Source organism: Dendropsophus ebraccatus, chromosome 2 (genome assembly GCF_027789765.1).
Source record: "Dendropsophus ebraccatus isolate aDenEbr1 chromosome 2, aDenEbr1.pat, whole genome shotgun sequence".
Lineage (NCBI taxonomy): Eukaryota > Metazoa > Chordata > Amphibia > Anura > Hylidae > Dendropsophus > Dendropsophus ebraccatus.
In genome coordinates this window covers 120,532,094-120,551,949 of record NC_091455.1, presented here as the reverse complement: position 1 = coordinate 120,551,949, position 19,856 = coordinate 120,532,094, and the positions used below count along the sequence as shown (strand labels likewise).

General features: G+C 40.2%; 1 protein-coding gene across 4 annotated transcripts in view; it reads left to right on the top strand.

Moving 5' to 3' along the window:
• ADAMTS16 (ADAM metallopeptidase with thrombospondin type 1 motif 16) overlaps positions 1-19,856 on the top strand; it is a 137,802-nt gene that overhangs the window by 89,649 nt on the left and 28,297 nt on the right. For all 4 annotated transcript variants that reach the window (XM_069958207.1, XM_069958205.1, XM_069958204.1 and 1 more), the window contains 6 exons: positions 1,950-2,098; positions 3,362-3,534; positions 4,515-4,645; positions 7,352-7,475; positions 10,277-10,521; positions 12,305-12,443. In XM_069958207.1, coding sequence (XP_069814308.1) covers positions 1,950-2,098; positions 3,362-3,534; positions 4,515-4,645; positions 7,352-7,475; positions 10,277-10,521; positions 12,305-12,443 — 961 coding nt within the window. The remainder of the gene's footprint in view (positions 1-1,949; positions 2,099-3,361; positions 3,535-4,514; positions 4,646-7,351; positions 7,476-10,276; positions 10,522-12,304; positions 12,444-19,856) is intronic.

Sequence of the window (19,856 nt, the reverse complement as noted above, 5' to 3'; positions counted from 1 at the left end):
GGAAGAGAACAGTCATACCCACCAGGAATGATCTGTATGCTCGTATCCTAGACGTTAGGAATATGGAGCAGTTAACAGCAATGATCAATAATAGACTTGACTACCTTAATAAGGTTTGGAATCTGTGGGACGTCTTTTGCCAGCTCGTGCCAGGGACTCAAGGATCGGGCAGATTCAAGGACCTATACGTCCCCAACCTGCCCCCCCCCACTCCCCCCCTCCCCCCCCGTTAGGTCTCTTGTCTTTTGTTTTATTTTTCTTATTTCCATTGCTTGATACTGATATAATGTTGATGGTTATGTATAACTAAGATTGTTTGAGACGCAGACGATGCTTTAATATTGACTATATGTTATATGTTATACAATATTGTTATATCTGGATCGCAGTTTACGCCTTCCAATTGTAAACTTCCTTTATTGTATAAAACAAAACCCCCAATAAACATACAATTGAAAAAAAAAAAGATGTCTGACAGATTATTTTACAGATTTTTTCAGCCAAAGCCAGGAATGGATTTGAATAGAGGAGAAATCTCAGTCTTATCTTTACGACCTGATCTCTGTTCACAGTCCGTTTCTGCCTTTGGCTGAAAAAATCTGTCAGATAATCTGTCAGACATCTTTTGATGTAATAGGGCCCTTAGGCCCTATTCACACATCCACAATTGCGGACAGAAAATATGATCTGCAAAAATATGGATCTGCAATCCGCAAATAGTGACTAGATTATTATTAACCACACTTTTTCATTTTTGCAGATCAGCAAAAAATATGGGTGCAATATGCTATTATACCGATAGAAAATTGCTGATAAAAAATAGCAGACTGAAATTTGCATTGTAAAAAATATACTGACGTGTGAATAGACCTTTATAAAGCTATATATCACCACCACACTGTTAATTACCAGTAAGAGTGGATGAAGGCATCCAGTATCCCAAGACCAATATTACCAATAATACTAGTATATAAGGGGTAACTACTACCATCACACCATGACCACTACTGTTACCACCACACTGTAAGTGACCAAATCCAGCGTACTAAGACCAATAATACCAACAATACCAGATTACTTACTGACGAATACCTCCACTCTGCTACTGAATAAAATTCTTTGTACAAAGACCAGTATCACCTCATACAGTAATCATATAGAGGTATATACAGGCTCTTCACTTGCTCTGCAGGCCATATAAGTGATTACAGTGCAGTTAAATCCAATGACAAACAGGGGTTGTCTTCTCTTATCAGAGTCTCTCACTTTATCTTTTTTTTTTCTCCTTCTGACCTGGCCATCATGAGGACTTCTCTCATTACTCTAAAGAATATGCCAGAAAAAACAGTTTAGGCTCCTCACTCTCACGCCATCCTTATCTCTTTACAAACTGCACGTCTGTATTGGTTCCTCTGTGTCCCCATATTGTATTAGGCCTCCTTTTATGCCCCCATATTGTATTAGGTCCCACTGTGTAGTCCTCATATAGTAGGTTGACCTCTCTATGTAGTCTCTATATAGTAAATGCCCCCCCCCCTCTGTGCATCCCTTATAGTAGATGGCCCCCTCTGTGCTGTCTCCTTATAGTAGATGGCCCACATCTGTGCATTTTCTATATTAGAGTGCCCCTCTGTACATCTCCTAAAGTAAGGGGCCCATCTTTGCTGTGCATCCCTCATAGTAAAGGGCACCCCTCTATGCAGTCCCATGCAGAAGATAATGCCCCTCCCTCATATAGTCACCTATAGTAAATAAGCCCTTTTTTCTTGGACAACCTCTTTAACAATTAATTTGAAACAAGTGTTAATTTGTAGTAAAAACTGTGTCCATATCTTTGCATCTCTGCTATGCTCTGACTACTACATGAAAACTCACCCTAAGAGTGAAAGAAAGAATATTTATTGTTAAAAAATAATGTTGATAATATTTTAGATGTCTGTGTTTCATAGTGGTGCCGAAGAGGTCAGTGTGTGAAACATGGTGATGAAGGACCCAAGCCTACAAATGGTCAATGGTCTGACTGGTCAGCTTGGTCATCATGCTCCAGAACATGTGGTGGAGGTGTCTCATATAAAGAACGTCACTGTAATAACCCACGGTATTTATTCTTTTTTATTTCTTTAAAGGCTCATTTTGATTTAAAGGTAAACTACAATATGGGTCAAAAGTTTAAGAACAGTTTTAGTACAGTAAATAACATGAAATTTTTTGAAGGTTCAAATGTAAGATAAAAACATAAAAATAATATGACTTTTTAAGCTTAAATAGCAAAATAGCTTAAATGAGCAAACCTCGAGTATGTTCTGGTTTGTCCAAACATGAACTCTCTGCATTTGATTACTGGTGGCTGAAGAAGTTGGAATCAGCCCTAGGGAGTCCTGGAAAACATGGATAGGGCTTCACCAACTTGTCCAGCCAACAGTAATCCAATGGCGTGTGTTCAGGTTTGGATTAGTCTCAACGTACTCAAAGTTCACTCATCTCTAACCATAGACACAACAGCACAACAGTAGTCTAAAGGTCTGATTTTAGTGCTCACTGTCCACAGGACACTGTCCACAGGGGAACCAGGTGCAACCAGGCCCTTTAAACTAAAAGCAGGTGTGCCAACATACCTGTGTGCCCAACCGGCACTGGCGTCACAACACAAAACTGGGCCCAGCTGTATCTCAGCCAACCACCCCCAGAGTGGCGTCACACTCTACAATCTAGCAAGTGTCCGGACGTACCTCTGCCACAGCTCCGCGGGGGCTCTACACACACATGGTATACACTCCGGCAGGGATCCCTAGCAGTGCCACAAAAAACTGACATGTCAATTTTCTGCAGCTGCTATTCCTTGAATAGTGGCAGCTGGAAACCTGTCAGTGCTCACAATGGAGCGCGCAGCTCCGTCCGCACGCTCCATTGGGAGCAGCGGGGGATTCAGATGTGGGCGCGCACGGATGCAGATTTGCTAAAATCAAAGAGAATATAAATGAAAACACCACTGCGCATGAGATGTAATGGCATCTACAGTACATACAGGACAGGACTATAGGACAACTATTTGCACAAAAAACATGCCTAAAATACAGGGGGAACAGTTTAATTTCTATCAAACTGTTTGAGCATAAAGGAGGGGTGAAATATTATATTAACAGAGGAATAAAAAAAAAAAATAGAATGTATACAGTAAGTAGAGTAAGATGATGTGTTGATGATGGGATAAGGCTACACACAATACCTTCCCAGGAACTGTATTTTATTTACCTGGAGATATGCAAAGGGGCTTCTTGAGTACCACTCATAAATATACAATACTGTTAAATACTCATTCCTCAGCAAGTAATATATTCTTTTTTTTTTTTTTTTTGTATAGACCTTTTCATGGAGGAAAATTCTGTGAAGGTTCTCCCCGATCATTTAAAATTTGCAACACACAGAAGTGTCCCAAGAATAGTATAGACTATAGAGCCCAACAGTGTGCAGAGTATAACAGTAAAGCTTTCAGAGGCTGGTACTACAACTGGAAACCCTACACCCGAGTGGAAGGTATCATATATGGATTTCATGTGTTTATTTATATGTATTAATTATTTGTTGTCTTGTTTTTTTGCTTTCTAATAATAAAGCAAATACACTGGGATAAAATATAGCTTTTACATCTGCCTATGTACATGCCTGATTTCACATCTACAAACTTGTGCATTCAGTATAAATGCAATAATATATTTGGTTATAATATATGTTGCTAAATAGAACTAATTCTCAAAGTCAAGGAAGATTTTCTAGCAATGTATTTCCCATAAAAATTATTCTTTTAGCAGTGAAAATGTAAACCCCATTATAGTTAATGTATTAAATCTAAATGTCTATGAACCAATGAAACACACTAGTTATGATAGTTACTTTTAACTGTTTGGCCATTAAATGATACTTTTATGGGAAATTTATTAGGTGCTGGATTACCCTCTTTCTTTTGGATTCATGAAGTGTTTTATTTGAATACAAAAGACCTTAAAATAATCAATTTGCTGAATCAAAAAATGAGTTCTTCTACCAATAAGTTGGGTGAGGTAGAAACATTTTATTAAAGAGGTATTCCAACTTCAAACTAACTAGTCCTCTATCCACAAGTAAGAGATTGTGCGGGGGGAGGGGGTCGACTTCCGTTTCCCTGCGGCGATCTCCAGATGGCCCCTTGTCTACTTTGTTTTGAATAGAGCCGCGACTTGGCACCTGACCCGCAGCTCAATTCATTCTCTATAAAGATGCTGGAAAAGGCTGAGTGCTGTATTGAAACTGCAACTCTATTTAAAAAAAGAAGCCAGGGGCCGATCTGGAGATCACTGGGGGGCATGGAGTTCACACTATCCTGTGGATAAGGGACAAGTAAGTTTTACTTGAACAACTCCTTTAATGCAACTGAGTACACATGTAGATTACTGAGCTGACTTATCTGTTTGCAAAGAAACACTTGGTATATTATTATATATCACTGCTGTGTTACCATTTATATATCTTTATTACAGAACAAGACTACTGTAAATTATATTGCATTGCAGAAGGCTTTGATTTCTTTTTTTCATTATCAAACAAAGTCAAAGATGGAACGCGGTGTTCTGAGCACAGTAATAACGTCTGCATAGATGGTACTTGTGAGGTAAGAAGAAAAGGGCACACAAATACAAAATATGTTCTATGCAATCTATTGATCCGTTTACTTCATTTTTTATGCAGATTTATTTTATACAGAATAAACTTACAAAACAGTGTTTAATGCTATCAAATGAATGGACAAGAATAGAAAATTAAATTGTGAAAGGCAGCAACTTAGGGTAAAGCTCCCTCCTAGTTTGCAACAATTTGATATTTAGAAAAATAATCTACAGATAAGTGATGGAATGACATAGGTGTGTAGTATAAATATGGATGGTGGAAATTGATGATAATCTGCAATTGGAAGACCAACCGGGGGAAAGAAGAGAAAGGGGTCATTGTGAAATTCCTGCCTAGGGCACCAGGTTAGCTTCTCCCTCCCTGCACAGCAGTAAAATAAATATGCAATTCAAAAAACAAGACACAATCTGTGTCTGTTATTATATAACAGCTTAATAAATTCCTCCCAGAGGATGTTCAAAATTATGAAACTTAAAAAAATGTGTTTTTTTATATATTGCTTATTCCAAAATTTAGGCCTAATGTTTAAAGCGACTCTGTACCCACAATCTGCCCCCTCCCCCCACAAACCACTTGTACATTTAGATAGCTGTTTCAATCCAAGATCTGTCCTGGGGTCTGTTCCTCAGGTGATGCAGTTATTGTCCTAAAAAACAACTTTTAAACTTGCAGCATTGTGTCAAATTGGCGTGACCCAAAGTGTCTGTACCCTAGGCTTGCACCACCTCTCTGTCCCTCCTCCCCACCCTCTTCATCGTTAGGAATCTCCCAGGCAGGATTTTTCCTAATCACCAATTGTTAATGATCCAGCACCTGTGCAGTGTTCAGACAAGTGGTGAATAGGAGAAATCCTGCCTGGGGCATTCTCAATAATGAAGAGGGTGGGGAGGAGGAAAGGACAGGCGTTCCAGGCCTAGAGCACAGAACTTTAGGTCACGCCAATTTGACACAGGGCTGCAATGAGAGCAGCTATGCCACAGTACAAGCTGTTTGGGGGGGCAGATTGTGGGTACAGAGTCGCTTTAAGGCCATATTCATGCGTGACATGGGAGCAGCTGCTCTCTGTAATGTTCACCCGGCTTGATGGCCAGGTGAACATCACTTACTCTTATTTGGAATGCGGGCACATTCAGCTGTGCACGCACTCCAATTACCATAGTGCACAATGGATAGTATGGCCGGTGGCCGCACTATCTATTGTATACACAGACTCAGTGAATTGCGGCCGCACAGAATAGACATGTCAGTTTTTTGTGCAGCTGCAGGAACCGGCCACACTGTAAAAACTCTGTATGCAGTGCGACTGTTGTTCCATAGAAACAAATGCAGTTGGCCGTTGTCAATAAACGGCCGTTGCTGCAATCTGCAACAACTGTAATTGTTTATTGATTTTTTACGTAGTGTGAATGCGGCCTAAGGCTGGACGACTGAAATGTGATAGCAGCATGCCAACATTTTCCATCATAAAATCATTGAAACATGGATTCATATCAACTCTGGGGCATGGCTACAGGAGTGCAGAGGGTGGGGTTACACCTGGGCCCAGGAGCCTGAGGCGGCTCATAAAACTTCTGTTCCCTACTGGGGCCCACTGGCTTCAGGTTATGCCTCTGTATCAAGTCACTTTGTATCATCAACGCATGATAATCATTCATAAATTCCTGGACAGTCTTGACTTTGGCTAGGTTCACACTGCGTTTTTGCAAAACGTTTTTTTATCAATTTTTTGCAAAAAAAAACGGATGAAAAACTGATGCATTTGTGTGCATCCGTTTTCATACGTTTTTCCATTGACTTCCATTGTAAAAAAAAAAAAAAACAGATCAAAACGGACACAAAAGTAGTGTCAACTACGTTTTTGTGTCCGTCAAAAAAAAAAAACGGATCTGTTTTGATCCTTTTTCTTTACAGTGGAAGTTAATGGAAAAACGGATCAAAACGGATGTACACAAATGCATCCGTTTTTTGAAAAAAAAAAAACGGATGATAAAACGGATTGCAAAAACGCAGTGTGAACCTAGCCTTCTTTTAGCTGGTGCTTAAAGTGACTGTATCACCAGGCCCAGGCAGAAGCACTGGAGGCGGGCCGACCCACCCCCAGTGGGAAGAAACCCCAGCCCCTCCATGACGTGACTCAATTAGAATCAATGGAACCCTATCATAGAGGGGCTAGGGTTTCCTCCCACTAAGGGTGGATCAGCCCACCTTCAGTGCTTCAGCCTGGCCCTGGTGGTACAGTCACTTTAATTTATTCTGACTATTTAGATCACTCATAATCTTTAATCATGATTTTTTTAGGGAAAAAAGAAAAGTTAGTTTGATAATCTTTATCATTATGTGTAATCATGTCTCATGGATATATAGTTGGCACTAAAGTCAGTTAGGATGTCAATATGGATTTATTTTGCTGAAGGTGAATGAACAACAATGCACTTGAAAGGAATCAAAAGAGTTAAATGTCTGCTCAGGTGTGGACAGAGGACAAAATTCATCCAAAAGTGCCCTTAACAGCATTGTGAGTGTACACAGTCAATGGGGCTGCTGGATCACACAGGCCAGTGCCAGGATTTTAACAGCATATGCTGCAGCTAGCATGACATGACAGACTTCAGTAAGCTATTGTCTTGAAAGGCACACCTTTGTAATAAGAAGATGGGAAGGAACAGACTAACCAGCCTTTTCTTGGCAGACAGTTGGCTGTGACCTGATCCTTGGGTCTAATGCTATGTATGATTCTTGTGGTGTATGCAAAGGAGACAACTCAACTTGCAAGATCTACAGAGGCCAATATACAAAACAGCACTACTCTAATCGTAAGTAGAATATTCTAAATGAGCCTGAAAAGTATGCATGCTTACTAGATGAACACAAATTCCTATGTAGATTTCCTTGTAACTCAAATTGTACATGTTTTCATTACCTAAAAAACACCCAAAAACCTGCCAGCAGTTTATTGTGTTTTGCCATTTTTTCAGAATATTTTTTTAATCTAGTATGTATTAGGATCCAGATTTAGAGAAATGAGGGCACTCATTGGTTTGTGTGACTTCTTTTATTTAATTTCTTATCAGTGCAGCCTAGATGCACAAGCAGGGGAAGACACCAAGCACATGTGTCAGCTGTTTTGCTCTCAGACCTACATATGGTGTATTTTGGTGCAAATTTTATATAATATATTTCAAACCCCTTCCAAAATAAAGTTTAAATTACCCCCTTTCCAAATTAAAATATGTAGAATAAAAAAATATAGTTGGTATTGTAGCTTGCGGAATTGTCTTATTTATAAAATATAACAATATTGTTCCTGCACTGTGAACGGTGTAAACAGAAAAAGGAAAACAAAAACACCTGGATTGTTGATTTTTGTTTATTATAAATCAGAAAATTAATTAATTAAAATTCCTATTTACACCAATATGATACCAATACAAACTATAGATCATGGCACAAATAATGAGTTCTCAATCAGCCCAGTGGATGAAAAAATAAAATTGTTATGGCTCTTAGAAGGTGAGGGGAAAATCACTGCTTGTGTGACTTGGACATCCGTTCATCAATGGCCTTTGGTCATGGAGAGGTTAATAAATGAATATGCTTCTTTTCATTATTTATGTTCTGATAGGTGGGTTAATAAATGAATGATGGAGAGCACACATACTCCTATAAACTCATTGTACTTCTGTATAAATATAAAGGACAAAAACTGGCAATGTATGCAGATCTATGTTAAAACCCTTTCAAGCAAAAGTCAGTAAATTTACTGACCTGCTTCAGATGCTCACTGTTTAGACAAACAGTGACCGGGAGCTGCAACTAAACTTTCAGCTGATAGCTGACAGTTTAGTGTAACTGCCACTGGACCCCCAAAGGGGATCCAGCATTGGCAATTGCTGGCTTTGGTGGATCAGTAACGGTAATTGGTTTTGTAAAAAACACATAGGATTACATTGGAATCTCTGGAAAGAAAATGCAAATTTTAACTTTTCACTCTTACTTTGCAGTTATTCCTGTGAAATACAGAAAGGGTTAAATAACTGAATGAATGTAAATTTAAATACTTGAAAGAGTGAAGATTTCAAAATGGGTTGAATTGTGGGGGGTTTTAGTATACAGGCCTCTAAAATATACTCCAAAACTGAACTGGTGCCTAAAGAATTTCTGAGTTTGAAATTTTCATGAACATTTTGAAAATTGCTACTAAACATTTACGGCCTCTAACATCCCAAATAAGTAAAAGCATGTTCACCAAATGCTGTTAAAATAAAGTAGACATGTTATAGATATCAATTAATAAATAATGAATGTAGTATTACTATTTTTTTCTTATTGGCAGAGACTTTCAAATGTAGAGAATGTGCTTTTTTTACATTTTTAACAACATTTTGGAGTTATTCACAAAAAAATTCTAAAGCTATCAACTCAAATTTACCACTAACAAAGTAGAATATGTAACAAAAAAACAATCTTGGAATCAGAAGGATTGGTAAAAGCATTCCCAAGTTATTGATGAATAAAGTGACACAGGTCATATTTATAAAATTTGTCTTGGTCCTGAAAAGGTTAAAGTGTCACTGTCCTTATAAATTTCATAATCTAAATCAACAGTAGATGTGCTATAAAGCAAGTTTGCAATTTAAATTTTTTTTTTTACTTACCATGCTGTAAAACAAAGCTATACTTACTTGAAATCCAGGTCCAGTCTCCTGAAGGAAGATTTTTGTGCTGGTTGAAAAAAAGGAGACTAAATATAAGGAGGCTTACCTGTACTCAATGTACTGTATCTATCAATCACATGGCTGCCTTCTCTGTTAGAGTGCAGATGACCTGGGACTTCCTGAGTTTAGTCTCTTTTTTCAACAGACACAAGACTAAAAATCTGCCTTGAGGAGATTTCAAGTAAGTATAGCTTTGTTATATTATATATAGCATTGTTAGGCTGGGTTCACACTACATATATTTCAGTCAGTATTGTGGTCCTCATATTGCAACCAAAACCAGGAGTGGATTGAAAACACAGAAAGGATCTGTTCACACAATGTTGAAATTGAGTGGATGGCCGCCATTTAATGGCAAATATTTGCTGTTATTGTAAAACAACGGCTGTTATATTGAAATAATGGCCGTTATGTACTGTTATATGGCAGCCATCCACTCAATTTCAACATTGTGTGAACAGAGCCTTTCTGTGTTTTTAATCAACTCCTGGTTTTGGTTGCAATATGAGGACCACAATACTGACTGAAATATACGTAGTGTGAACCCAGCCTAATAGTGCATCATAACTAAAAAAAAAAGAAAAAGGAATGTAAATTGCAAACAAGCTGTATTGCACAGCTACTGTTAAATTCAATTTTGAAATGATAGTGCCATGTTAAAGCTTGTTTATGTACTTTTATTTTGTACTTTGTACTTTTTTATTCTAACAAAAAAAAAGTCAATATAAGATGTTACATTTTTGTCTGCCTTCTTCTATCTAAACTTTAGTTATCCTCCGATGTACTTGTTAAAGTTGTTACACAAGCACTCCTTCACTTTCTTACATACAGTACATATAGCCAAAGAAATGTATATAGATGGCTATACATAATATTATGTCTATTTTTTTTTATTACAGAATATTATTCATTGGTCACTATCCCTGCTGGAGCTCGCAGCATTCGTGTTTCTGAAATTAACATTTCTACCTCTTACATCTCTGCACGTAACATACAAAAAAAATACTACCTCAATGGATACTGGACCATCAATTGGCCCGGCCAATATAAATTTGCTGGAGCAGTCTTTGAATACAAAAGACCTTACAATAATCCAGAGACTTTAATTTCTGCGGGACCAACAAATGAAACAATAGTAATAGAAGTAAGTTCTTCTGCTAAGTAATATTTTCTAAGAAAGACAGACGTAGTGGGATAATTCCATACCCAGGGTAGGTTCTCCTTAAGGCTGTCAGTTCACAAGTTGGAGTGGTAGTGGGTAACCTTGAGTTGCAGTCATTAACTATGTCATTTCTATCAAGTAGTTGCAAAACCCTACAAACAACAGCTCCATTTGATGAGTTTCTGAAGCAGATTTGTCACTATAGCAGACTGTACGAGAATTGTTAAGAATCTTTGTGGGTAGGAATCCAGCAATGTTTGTTTAAAAGGATAGTGGATGTGGGCAGTTTGTTCTGTACTTTTAGCAGGTGTTAGTTTATTTTAGCAGCAAGGAAAATTTAACTGTGGTCTCTGAACAGAACGTCCGCCAAGTACTTAATAGAGTTAACATCATGTAATATAATTAAGCTATTAACATATTTTTACTTTATGTTCTTAGTTTAATTGTATTAGGAAATGTAAAGCCTATTACCATTCAAACCTAAAAAATCCTTGAATGAGTAGAGTGAGAATATTAAAGGGGTTTTCTGCGAAATGCCCAGGGAGGGGCTGAGTGAAAAAAAAACATACAATTACCTCTGTGTGTCTCATGCTGCTGTCTGTATTCAGTTTCTTCTATGCCCAGAGTGCAGGGTCCCGATACGTAACGTTGCAGGCCAACTTAGCCATTCATTGGCAGAGGTGGGACACTGCCACAGCCTCCTGATCCCCTATCTCTCTGAAAACTCCTCCTTGACCTACTGATCGACACTAACCCAATATTTCCATCTCTGTGTGTTGCACTACCATAGCTCCTGGGCAGTTAGCCAAACTCCCCACCTTTCTTACTGTTTCTTACAGGTAAAACTCTCATTGTTGTCCTGATCCATTTTTGTGTTAACTATTGTAACTACTTGTTTATTGGTCTTACCCTCTCTACACCCTCCCCTCCACAGTCCATCCTACAGGCTGCATCGTCTTCTCCAGTCAGTACTCCAGACCCCCCCCCCTTTCCTCCCATTGATAGTCTCTGCGTTTATTACCTATGGAACCCATAATACAGAACAAAACTGCTCTCACTCATTCACAAAGCTCCCTACATCTCCACCCTCATCTGTCTACTATATAACGTGTGCTCTTCACTCTGCTAATAATCTAAAACTAATACTTTCCATCATTCGAACCTTTAACTACCATCTACCATCTTTGTCTTCTAAACCATAGTACTCATAGATTGTAAAGTATAGTGAGCAGGGCCCTCACTCCGCTTGTTTGGATAATTTGGGTGTCATTTTGTAATGTCTGGTTTTTGTCTTTTCATGTCCCCTCAGAAATGTAAAGTGCTGTGGAATATGTCCAATTATTATTATTATTAGTAGTATTATTAGTATTATTATTAGTTCAAACTTTGAAGCAAAGTCACGACTACGGCACTTTTATTTTAGACCACATGACACATACCTAGAAAGCTTTGCAAGTGTAATCTGTAAATTGTGCTACGATTTCTTCTCCCTAGTACATCTCTCTACTTCATATTTCAGGGGTGAGGGGTATTTCAGGCATCTTGAGATATCATTCTGGTAACTGATTCCTAGTCTTGTAATTGACTACATCTGGTGTGGGAGAATAGATTTGGAAGGGATAAAATAGTGCTGAATGTCACTCTTAGCAGCTCTAGGCGGGATGTGGTGTACCACTGGCATTCACATAGATTCATTTACAATTTTTAAATCGAATGCATAAACCATGAAACCAATAAGCTAAAATGCAGAATCTGTTCTTTCTAGATCCTACTGCAAGGTAAAAACCCTGGTATAATGTGGGAGTACTCAATACCCAAACAGGAAAATGAGAGGAGAATGACTCCAAAGCACAACTATACATGGGCCATTATCCGCTCAGAGTGTTCTGCTTCATGTGGAGGAGGTATTGTGTTACAACTTTAAAATTTACTGTTTGCTGTACACATGCTATCACTTGTCATTAATACCCTGTTGGGGGGTGGGGGTTGTGATGCCACGGCCCTGGACCTGTCAACAATACAAGTGGCCGCACAACTACCAGGTAGTAAATAAAAAAGCATGTTTAAAGACTCCTAGTAAAACATTGATTGAAAAGGTGGTGTGAGAGAGCAAATTTGCAGGAAGAATATGTTTAATTTATAAACTGATGTTAACAATAGGTCATTTTCTGATGACACAAACACATTAAGGTTCTTAAAAGTTCTAAGGCTGTCCCTTACAACTAGGTTAAAGAGGACCTGTCACCCCCAGTGCCGGGGTGACAGGCTGCCGACCCCCCGTTAGATCCCCTTATACGTACCTCATCCTGCCGAGTCATGCTGCCGGAGCCGGTCCCGGGACAGAGATAACCCGGTCAGAAGCCGTCGCGCGCGCTCTGGAGATAGGTCCGGCGTCCATAGAGAATGAATGGAGCCGGACTTATCTCTGCAGTGCGTGCACGGCTCCATTCATTCTCTATGGACGCCGGACCTCTCCCCACAGCACGCCTGCTTCTGACCGGGATATCTCCGTCCCAAGACCAGCTCCAGCAGCGGCACTCGGCGGGATGAGGTACGTATAAGGGGATCTAGCTGAGGGGCAAAAATGCTACTTGATCCCTGTCTAACATCATTACAAGGTATTTGGTAATTTTTTCTCATGTGGACAGTCCATTATATTAATGGACACGATCCGGGTGGCGGCAGCCTCCCTCTGCTTCTAGAGGCTGCCAACATCACAATCATGTCGGGCAGATAGAACACAGCAGGGGGTCTGAGCCCAGCAGTTCCCGACACAAACGTTGGTGGCAGCAGAGGGGCAATATTGCTAACACTAAACAGAAGTATATACGTATATGTAATGTTATACCCTGTGTCCAGAGCCGTATTTACCACTAGGCATCCGTGGTCCGGTGCCTAGGGCAGCACCTTGAAGGGGGGCAGCACCAGGGAGCAGGGGGAAGAAAACAACTTTTTTTTTGTTTTTATTTTTTTTTTGTCTTCCACCTCCCCTTCAGACGTGCCAGTAAATATGGTGTCTTTTCAAAAGAGGGGTGGGGGTTTGGGGTAGGGTGGTATTGGTTTGATCTGGTATGACGGTGTTAAATATGACACCTGGAGCCAATCTACCAATCCTGTGGTGAAATTTGTTGATGTTTTAAGCAGTTAAAAACCATGAAAAACATGATTCAGACAATAATTCTACATGTAGAGAAATGCATATGGCCGAAACCACGCTCCCATTGCTTCATGATGCTAATTGGTGAGTGAGGATAGGGGTTCCTCAGGTTTAGTGCCTAGGGCAGCAGCAGCAGCAGCTGTTAACACAGCCCTGCCTGTGTCCCCGAAAATAAGACATCCTCCAAAAATAAGGCATAGTGGAGGATTTACAGGATAGCTTAAAATAAGACATCCCCCAAACATAAGACCCCCTCTGCCACCTGGGTTATGCTGGTTTGTAATGACAACTATATGTATATAATACATTTAAAAAAAAAATCAACAATAAATGTGAATTTTTCATGGAAAAATAAGACATCCCCTGAAAAAAAAGACCTAGCACATAGGTCTTTTTTTTCAGGGAAACATGGTATTATAGCCCTGTAGTTCCCAACACTAACGTTGGTGGCAGCATAATTTAAAGCGACTCTGTACCCACAATCTTCCCCCCACAAACTGCTTGTACCTTCAGATAGCTGCTTTTAATCCAAGATCTGTCCTGGGGTCCGCTCGGCAGGTGATGCAGTTATTGTCCTAAAAAAACAATTTTTAAACTTGCAGCCCAGTGTCAAATTGGCGTGGCCTAGAGTGTCTGTGCATTAGACTTGCACCAGCCCTCTGTCCCTCCTCCCCGCCCTCTTCATTGTTAGGAATGCCCCTAGAACAATTTCTCCTATTCATCACCTGTAAGAACACTGCACATGTGTTGGATTGTTAAGGCACTTGTGCAGTTTCAGACAAGTGATAGATATAAAAAAAACTTCCATGGGGCATTCCTAATGATGAGGAGGGCGAGGAGGAGAGACGAAGAGGCGGTGAAAGCCTGGGCACACACACTCTAGGCCATGCCAATTTGACACAGGGCTGCAAGTTTAAAAGTAGTTTTTTAGGACAATAACTGTATCACCTGCCGAGCGGACCCCAGGACAGATCTTGGATTAAAAGCAGCTATCCAAAGGTACAAGTGGTTAGGAGGGGACAGATTGTGGGTACAGAGTCTCTTCAACATAACTTTAATCCCCTGAGTAACCCTTTTGATGTTGCTGCTCACTGATCAGGTGCAGGTGTTACATGGAGGTCTTAGGCTAGATTCACACATACTGTATCCCCATTTCCCAGAGCATACTTTACCTGGTCCACGCACGCTCTGGCTGTATCTGAGGCTCCCAGTCCCCGTAGGTCCCCCTCAGCCAATTAGTGCACTGATTGGCTGGGTGGGACCTCCGAGAGCCGGGAGTCTCAGATGCAGCCAGAGCGTGCGTGGGCCAGGTAAAGTGTGCTCTGGGAAATGGGGGTTAAGGGGCCGGCATTTACATACATGCAGTGGGATGACAATCCCACTGTGAGTATGTAATGTCATTGAAAATGACAGTTTGGTATCCCCAGCGGATTTCGCTGCGAACTCGCTTAAAGACTCCTTTTTTAAGTTCTTCTTTTCCTGTAGAGTGAATGATGTTCTCAAAATAAATCCGCTGTCCGCTCAAAGATTTCATTGGACAATTTCAAAGTCTATGGGACAGATGGAACTTTAAGGCAGAGTCCGCAGCACGGCCTCCACTTGAAATTCCACTGCATATTCCGTAGTGAGCACATAGCCTTCAAGTAGGAACAGGATTGTAGAGACTAGACATAAGTGAATCTCGATCAGGCTTGGGATATCAAACCTGAGTGTGTGGCATTTGATTACCGGTGGCTGCAGAAGTTTGTTGCAGCCTCAGTGAGTGCTGGAAAACATGGATGCAACCTATGGCTGGATCCATGTTTTCCAGGCGGCCTTTGGGCTGTATCCAACTTTGCAGCCACTGGTTATGAAATGCTGCATGCTCAGGTTTGGATGGACCCATGCATGCTTGAGATTTGCTCATCTCTAGTGCAGATAAATGTTTTGGATGTAGAACGGATGTAGATTCTCTCAGAGTTAGGACCAGGTTAACTTGTAAAAATGTGTAAACTGGACTAGACCTAAACCTCCTCTCCTCACATGGGTTAGCAGGAGACAGACTAAAAGCTCATACATCTTTGGCCGAATTGGAGAAAAAGGTTGGACTGGAGATTCCACCCTTAGAACACTCTTCAGGCATTAGCCTGTCTGAGGAAAAGTCATGTAAAGTTCCATGCATCCTATACATGCGATACACCATAAGCAGCAGTACAAAGTGATATTTTACCCTTGCACAACCCTTTCAGCATATGCTGAAATAGCAGTGTATCAGACAATATGACAGATTATACATGTTACACAATACTCAGATAAAGATTCTGACAATTAGAAAGAGATTCCTCAGCCACAACACAATGCTAGACAAATAACAGCTGGGACAAGGATACTGGGACACTGCATTTGTATTGAACTATTCTCAAGATTGTTGGGGAACCCAGTAACTAGACCCTTACTCATTAGACCTCTGTTAAAGAGAACCAATCAGCATCAGAACGGCTGCAGCTGGGTCTCCTATGGTGTCAGAGGTTTTGCACTCTGTAGGCTTCATGTCGGGTAAAATGCTTTATAATCCTGCATGCGAGACAGGGGGAGAGCCGTGAACTAGTTAACAGGCCTCCTTGTCTGTCAATTACCCCGCAGAGCAAGCTGACAGGACAGAGAGCCGAGACTTGTCACAGCCCAGATGACTAGTTCAGGCCTCTCCCCCTGCCTTGCACACCAGATTAAAAAGCATTTTACCTGACGTGATGCCTACAGAGCCCAAAACCCCTGACACCATAGGAGACCCGGCTGCAAGGTCTGTGCAGCTGTTCTAGGAGCCCAATCAGACATTTCTAATTTTATCAAGCCTAATGTTGTGTTATAATATGTTATAATATAATGTCTTATTATGATACATCTTTAAAAGTACTAAAACAGTCCACCAACTGGTGGTGCAGGTGCACTAAAATCAATCGGAATAATGTTTTTCTTGTGCCAGATTTACAAGTTTATGCTTTGAATACAGTTAACATAGCTCTTCTTTGACATTTTTATTTGTGTACCAATATTTTGGCAAAGGTGAACATCCCATGTCTGCATTTGGCAGAAAGACATTTCAGAATAAAACAACATTTTATGTAACGTTGAAGACTATTCATAACTTGCCCCACTATAGTATATACAGCCAAGAATACAGACAGTCAAGCTGTGGAGAGTATGAAGCATCATTAAAGTCCTACAGAGCTAATAAATAGAGCTGAATTTTACAACCTTACTAAATATAAAAGTTCTTGCAGCAAGTTTTTCATGAATGCCTGAGAATTCTTACACAGATGGGATCTGAAAGAGGAGATGAATTAGTGTCTATAATACTTCCTCCTTAGTCATGGTGCAGCTGCCAAGTTTTATAAAATGGTTACTACAAACTGCTGATTACATAAGGGGCCGGTTTGATGCTTTCCTAAGCTGAGAGGTAGTAGGTGGCCCTTTAACAATAGGTACAAATTGGAAGATAACATTTTTATAATTTTGAATGTAAATATGTTGGCTTATGGGGAGACATAGAATTGTGCAGAATTGTGTTGCATCTTGTATGTTACACGGTGCTGCACTAAATTGGTGAGGCTTACAAATGTGACTACTGCACTACTAGTATAATACAAGCCTTGATGTAACAGATTGAACTAATTACAAAATAATGGAAGACACACACAACTGATACTGTATTCACTTTATTACCAACAACCTGAAAGTGAATCTGTCAGATGCAATTCCAAACTGTGTTCCAAACTGGTGCGTTTACACAGACAAATTTATCTGACAAATATTTGAAGCCAGGAATGGATTTAAAAAGAGGAGAAATCTCAGTGTTTCTTTTATGACCTGTTCTCATTGTATAGTCTGTTTCTGGCTTTGGCTTCAAAAATCTGTCATATGAATCTTTCTGTATAAACGCACTATTACATTGCTGTAAAGTAGCTATCAAGTAGATAAACAGTACCTTTCATATATCTGTTTATGCTTCCAGAACCTAGAAAAAAATGCTTTTATTCTCCAGTGCAAAGTGTCAGAGAGGCTTTCCAAAGCTGCTCATCTGCTCCAAGCTGTAATACCTCCTAACTACCCCTCCCATTCTGGACCCCGCTTGATTTACAGTCAGCTGCAGGTTAAGCTCCCAGCAGGAATAGGGATGGGAGGGGAGGAGGTATTACAACCTTCAGAAGACCAGGAGCTTGAGAAAGCCTTTCTGCTATCTTTCACTGGGGAATGAAAGCATTTTTCTATGTTCTGGAAACAAAAAATGGATGTATGGAAGATACCATGTGTCTCTTTGCCTCACAGCTATGTAACTGTCAGCAGTTTGGAACGTGAATTCCCAATGATAGATTGACTCTAAAGGGAACCAATTAGCATCTGCAGTGGTAGATTTACATTGGGGAAAAAAGGAGTTTTATTTCAGCGGACGAGGCAGGAGAGTGGCGGCAACAAGTCATATGGGTGGGTAGCTGTCCGTGACTAGTCACGGCTCTCTGCCTGTCATCCGCTCTGCAAGGATGATTAACAGGCAGAGAGACCTGTTAGTTAGTGGTTTCCCTAATGTACACTGCAGATGCGGCTGGCATGCTCAGGGAGCTGCACAGTAGATCTATACTGTGCTGCTGGGAACCATATCAGCACAATTGTGCTAGTTGGTTCCCTTTAAGGCTATGTTTACACATACCGGGGGAGATTTATCAAACTGGTGTAAAGTAGAATTGTCCTAGTTGCCCCTAGCAACCAATCAGATTCCACCTTTCATTGGAATCTGGTTGCTAGGGGCAACTAAGACAATTCTACTTTACAACTGTTTGATAAATCTCCCCCACTGTTTCTCTGAAAATAAGACAGGGTTCTTATATAATTTTTTCTCTGAAAAATCACAATCACATATTATGCTGGATTTCTTCCTTGTACTCTATAGCTATAGCTTTTTCTTTTTAGAGTAGGGCTTATAATTGAAGCGACTCTATACCAACAATCTGAACACCCCCCCCCCCCCCCCCCCAAACACTTGTACCTTTGGATATCTGCTTTTAATCCAAGATCTGTCCTGCGTTCCGTTCGGCAGGTGATGCAGTTATTGTCCTAAAAAAATACTTTAAAACTTGCAGCCCCATGCCCTATGGGAGTATCTGTGCCCTAACTTTGCACCACCCCTCCGTCGCTCCTACCCACCCTCCTCATCATTAAAAATGCTCCAGTCAGATTGCCTCCTATTCCCCACCTGTTGCAGCCCGGCACATCGTGCAATGTTCAGCATGGAGAAGATGTTTCAGTGGCATTCCTAATGCTGAAGAGAGTGGGGAGGAGGGACGGAGGGGTGGTGCAAAGTTAGGGCACACATACTCCCGTTTGGCACGGGCTTCAAACTTAAAAGTATTTTTTTAGGACAATAACTGCATCACCTGCCAAACGGACCACAGGACAGATCTTGGATTAAAAGCAGCTATCCGAAGGTACAAGTGGTTTAGGGGGGTCAGATTGTGGGTACAGAGTTGCTTTAAGGCCTACTTCAAAACACTCTTCAAAAATTCTTCTGAGGAGGCAGGTAGAACTGTGCTGAGATGCAAAAATGTATATATATATATTTTTGCAGGTTAAAAGAATAATAAAATCCCACTTTTGGCTGGTTTCACACTGACTAATGGTTTTTGCTAAAATGCCCAAAAATATAAATAAATAAACAAAATGTTAGCTGTGAGTCAATGGAATTTTATAAAATGCCATAGTTACTTGTTGTTTTTTTACTGTGGTGTTTTTCCTTCCTCTCTGGCATTTGTTTTGGCTCTGTGGCAGTTTCTCCAAAGCACGGGTTTGCTGTTTTTTTTCCCTGCAAACTGTGGCGTTTTTCTCCCATACAGTTCAATGGAATTTCTTCTGTTCATCTAAAAAACGCCAAAAGCAAAAAAAAAAAAAAAAGGCACTTACACCTAAAGTCAAAAATGGCAGAAAAAAGATCATCTTTATCAGTTTTTCTGGCGGAATTTTTTTTGGTGGCCATTAAAACACCACAAAAAAGCTGTGTCTGCGGGCACCCTTTTACTTATTGTTAAAAAATAACTGCCATGGAAAGTAGTTAAAAAGCATAAAGCACTTGAAAACTATAATACCTCAAGTCCAACTCACTTATTCACATGTGTACTATCTGAAACAATCA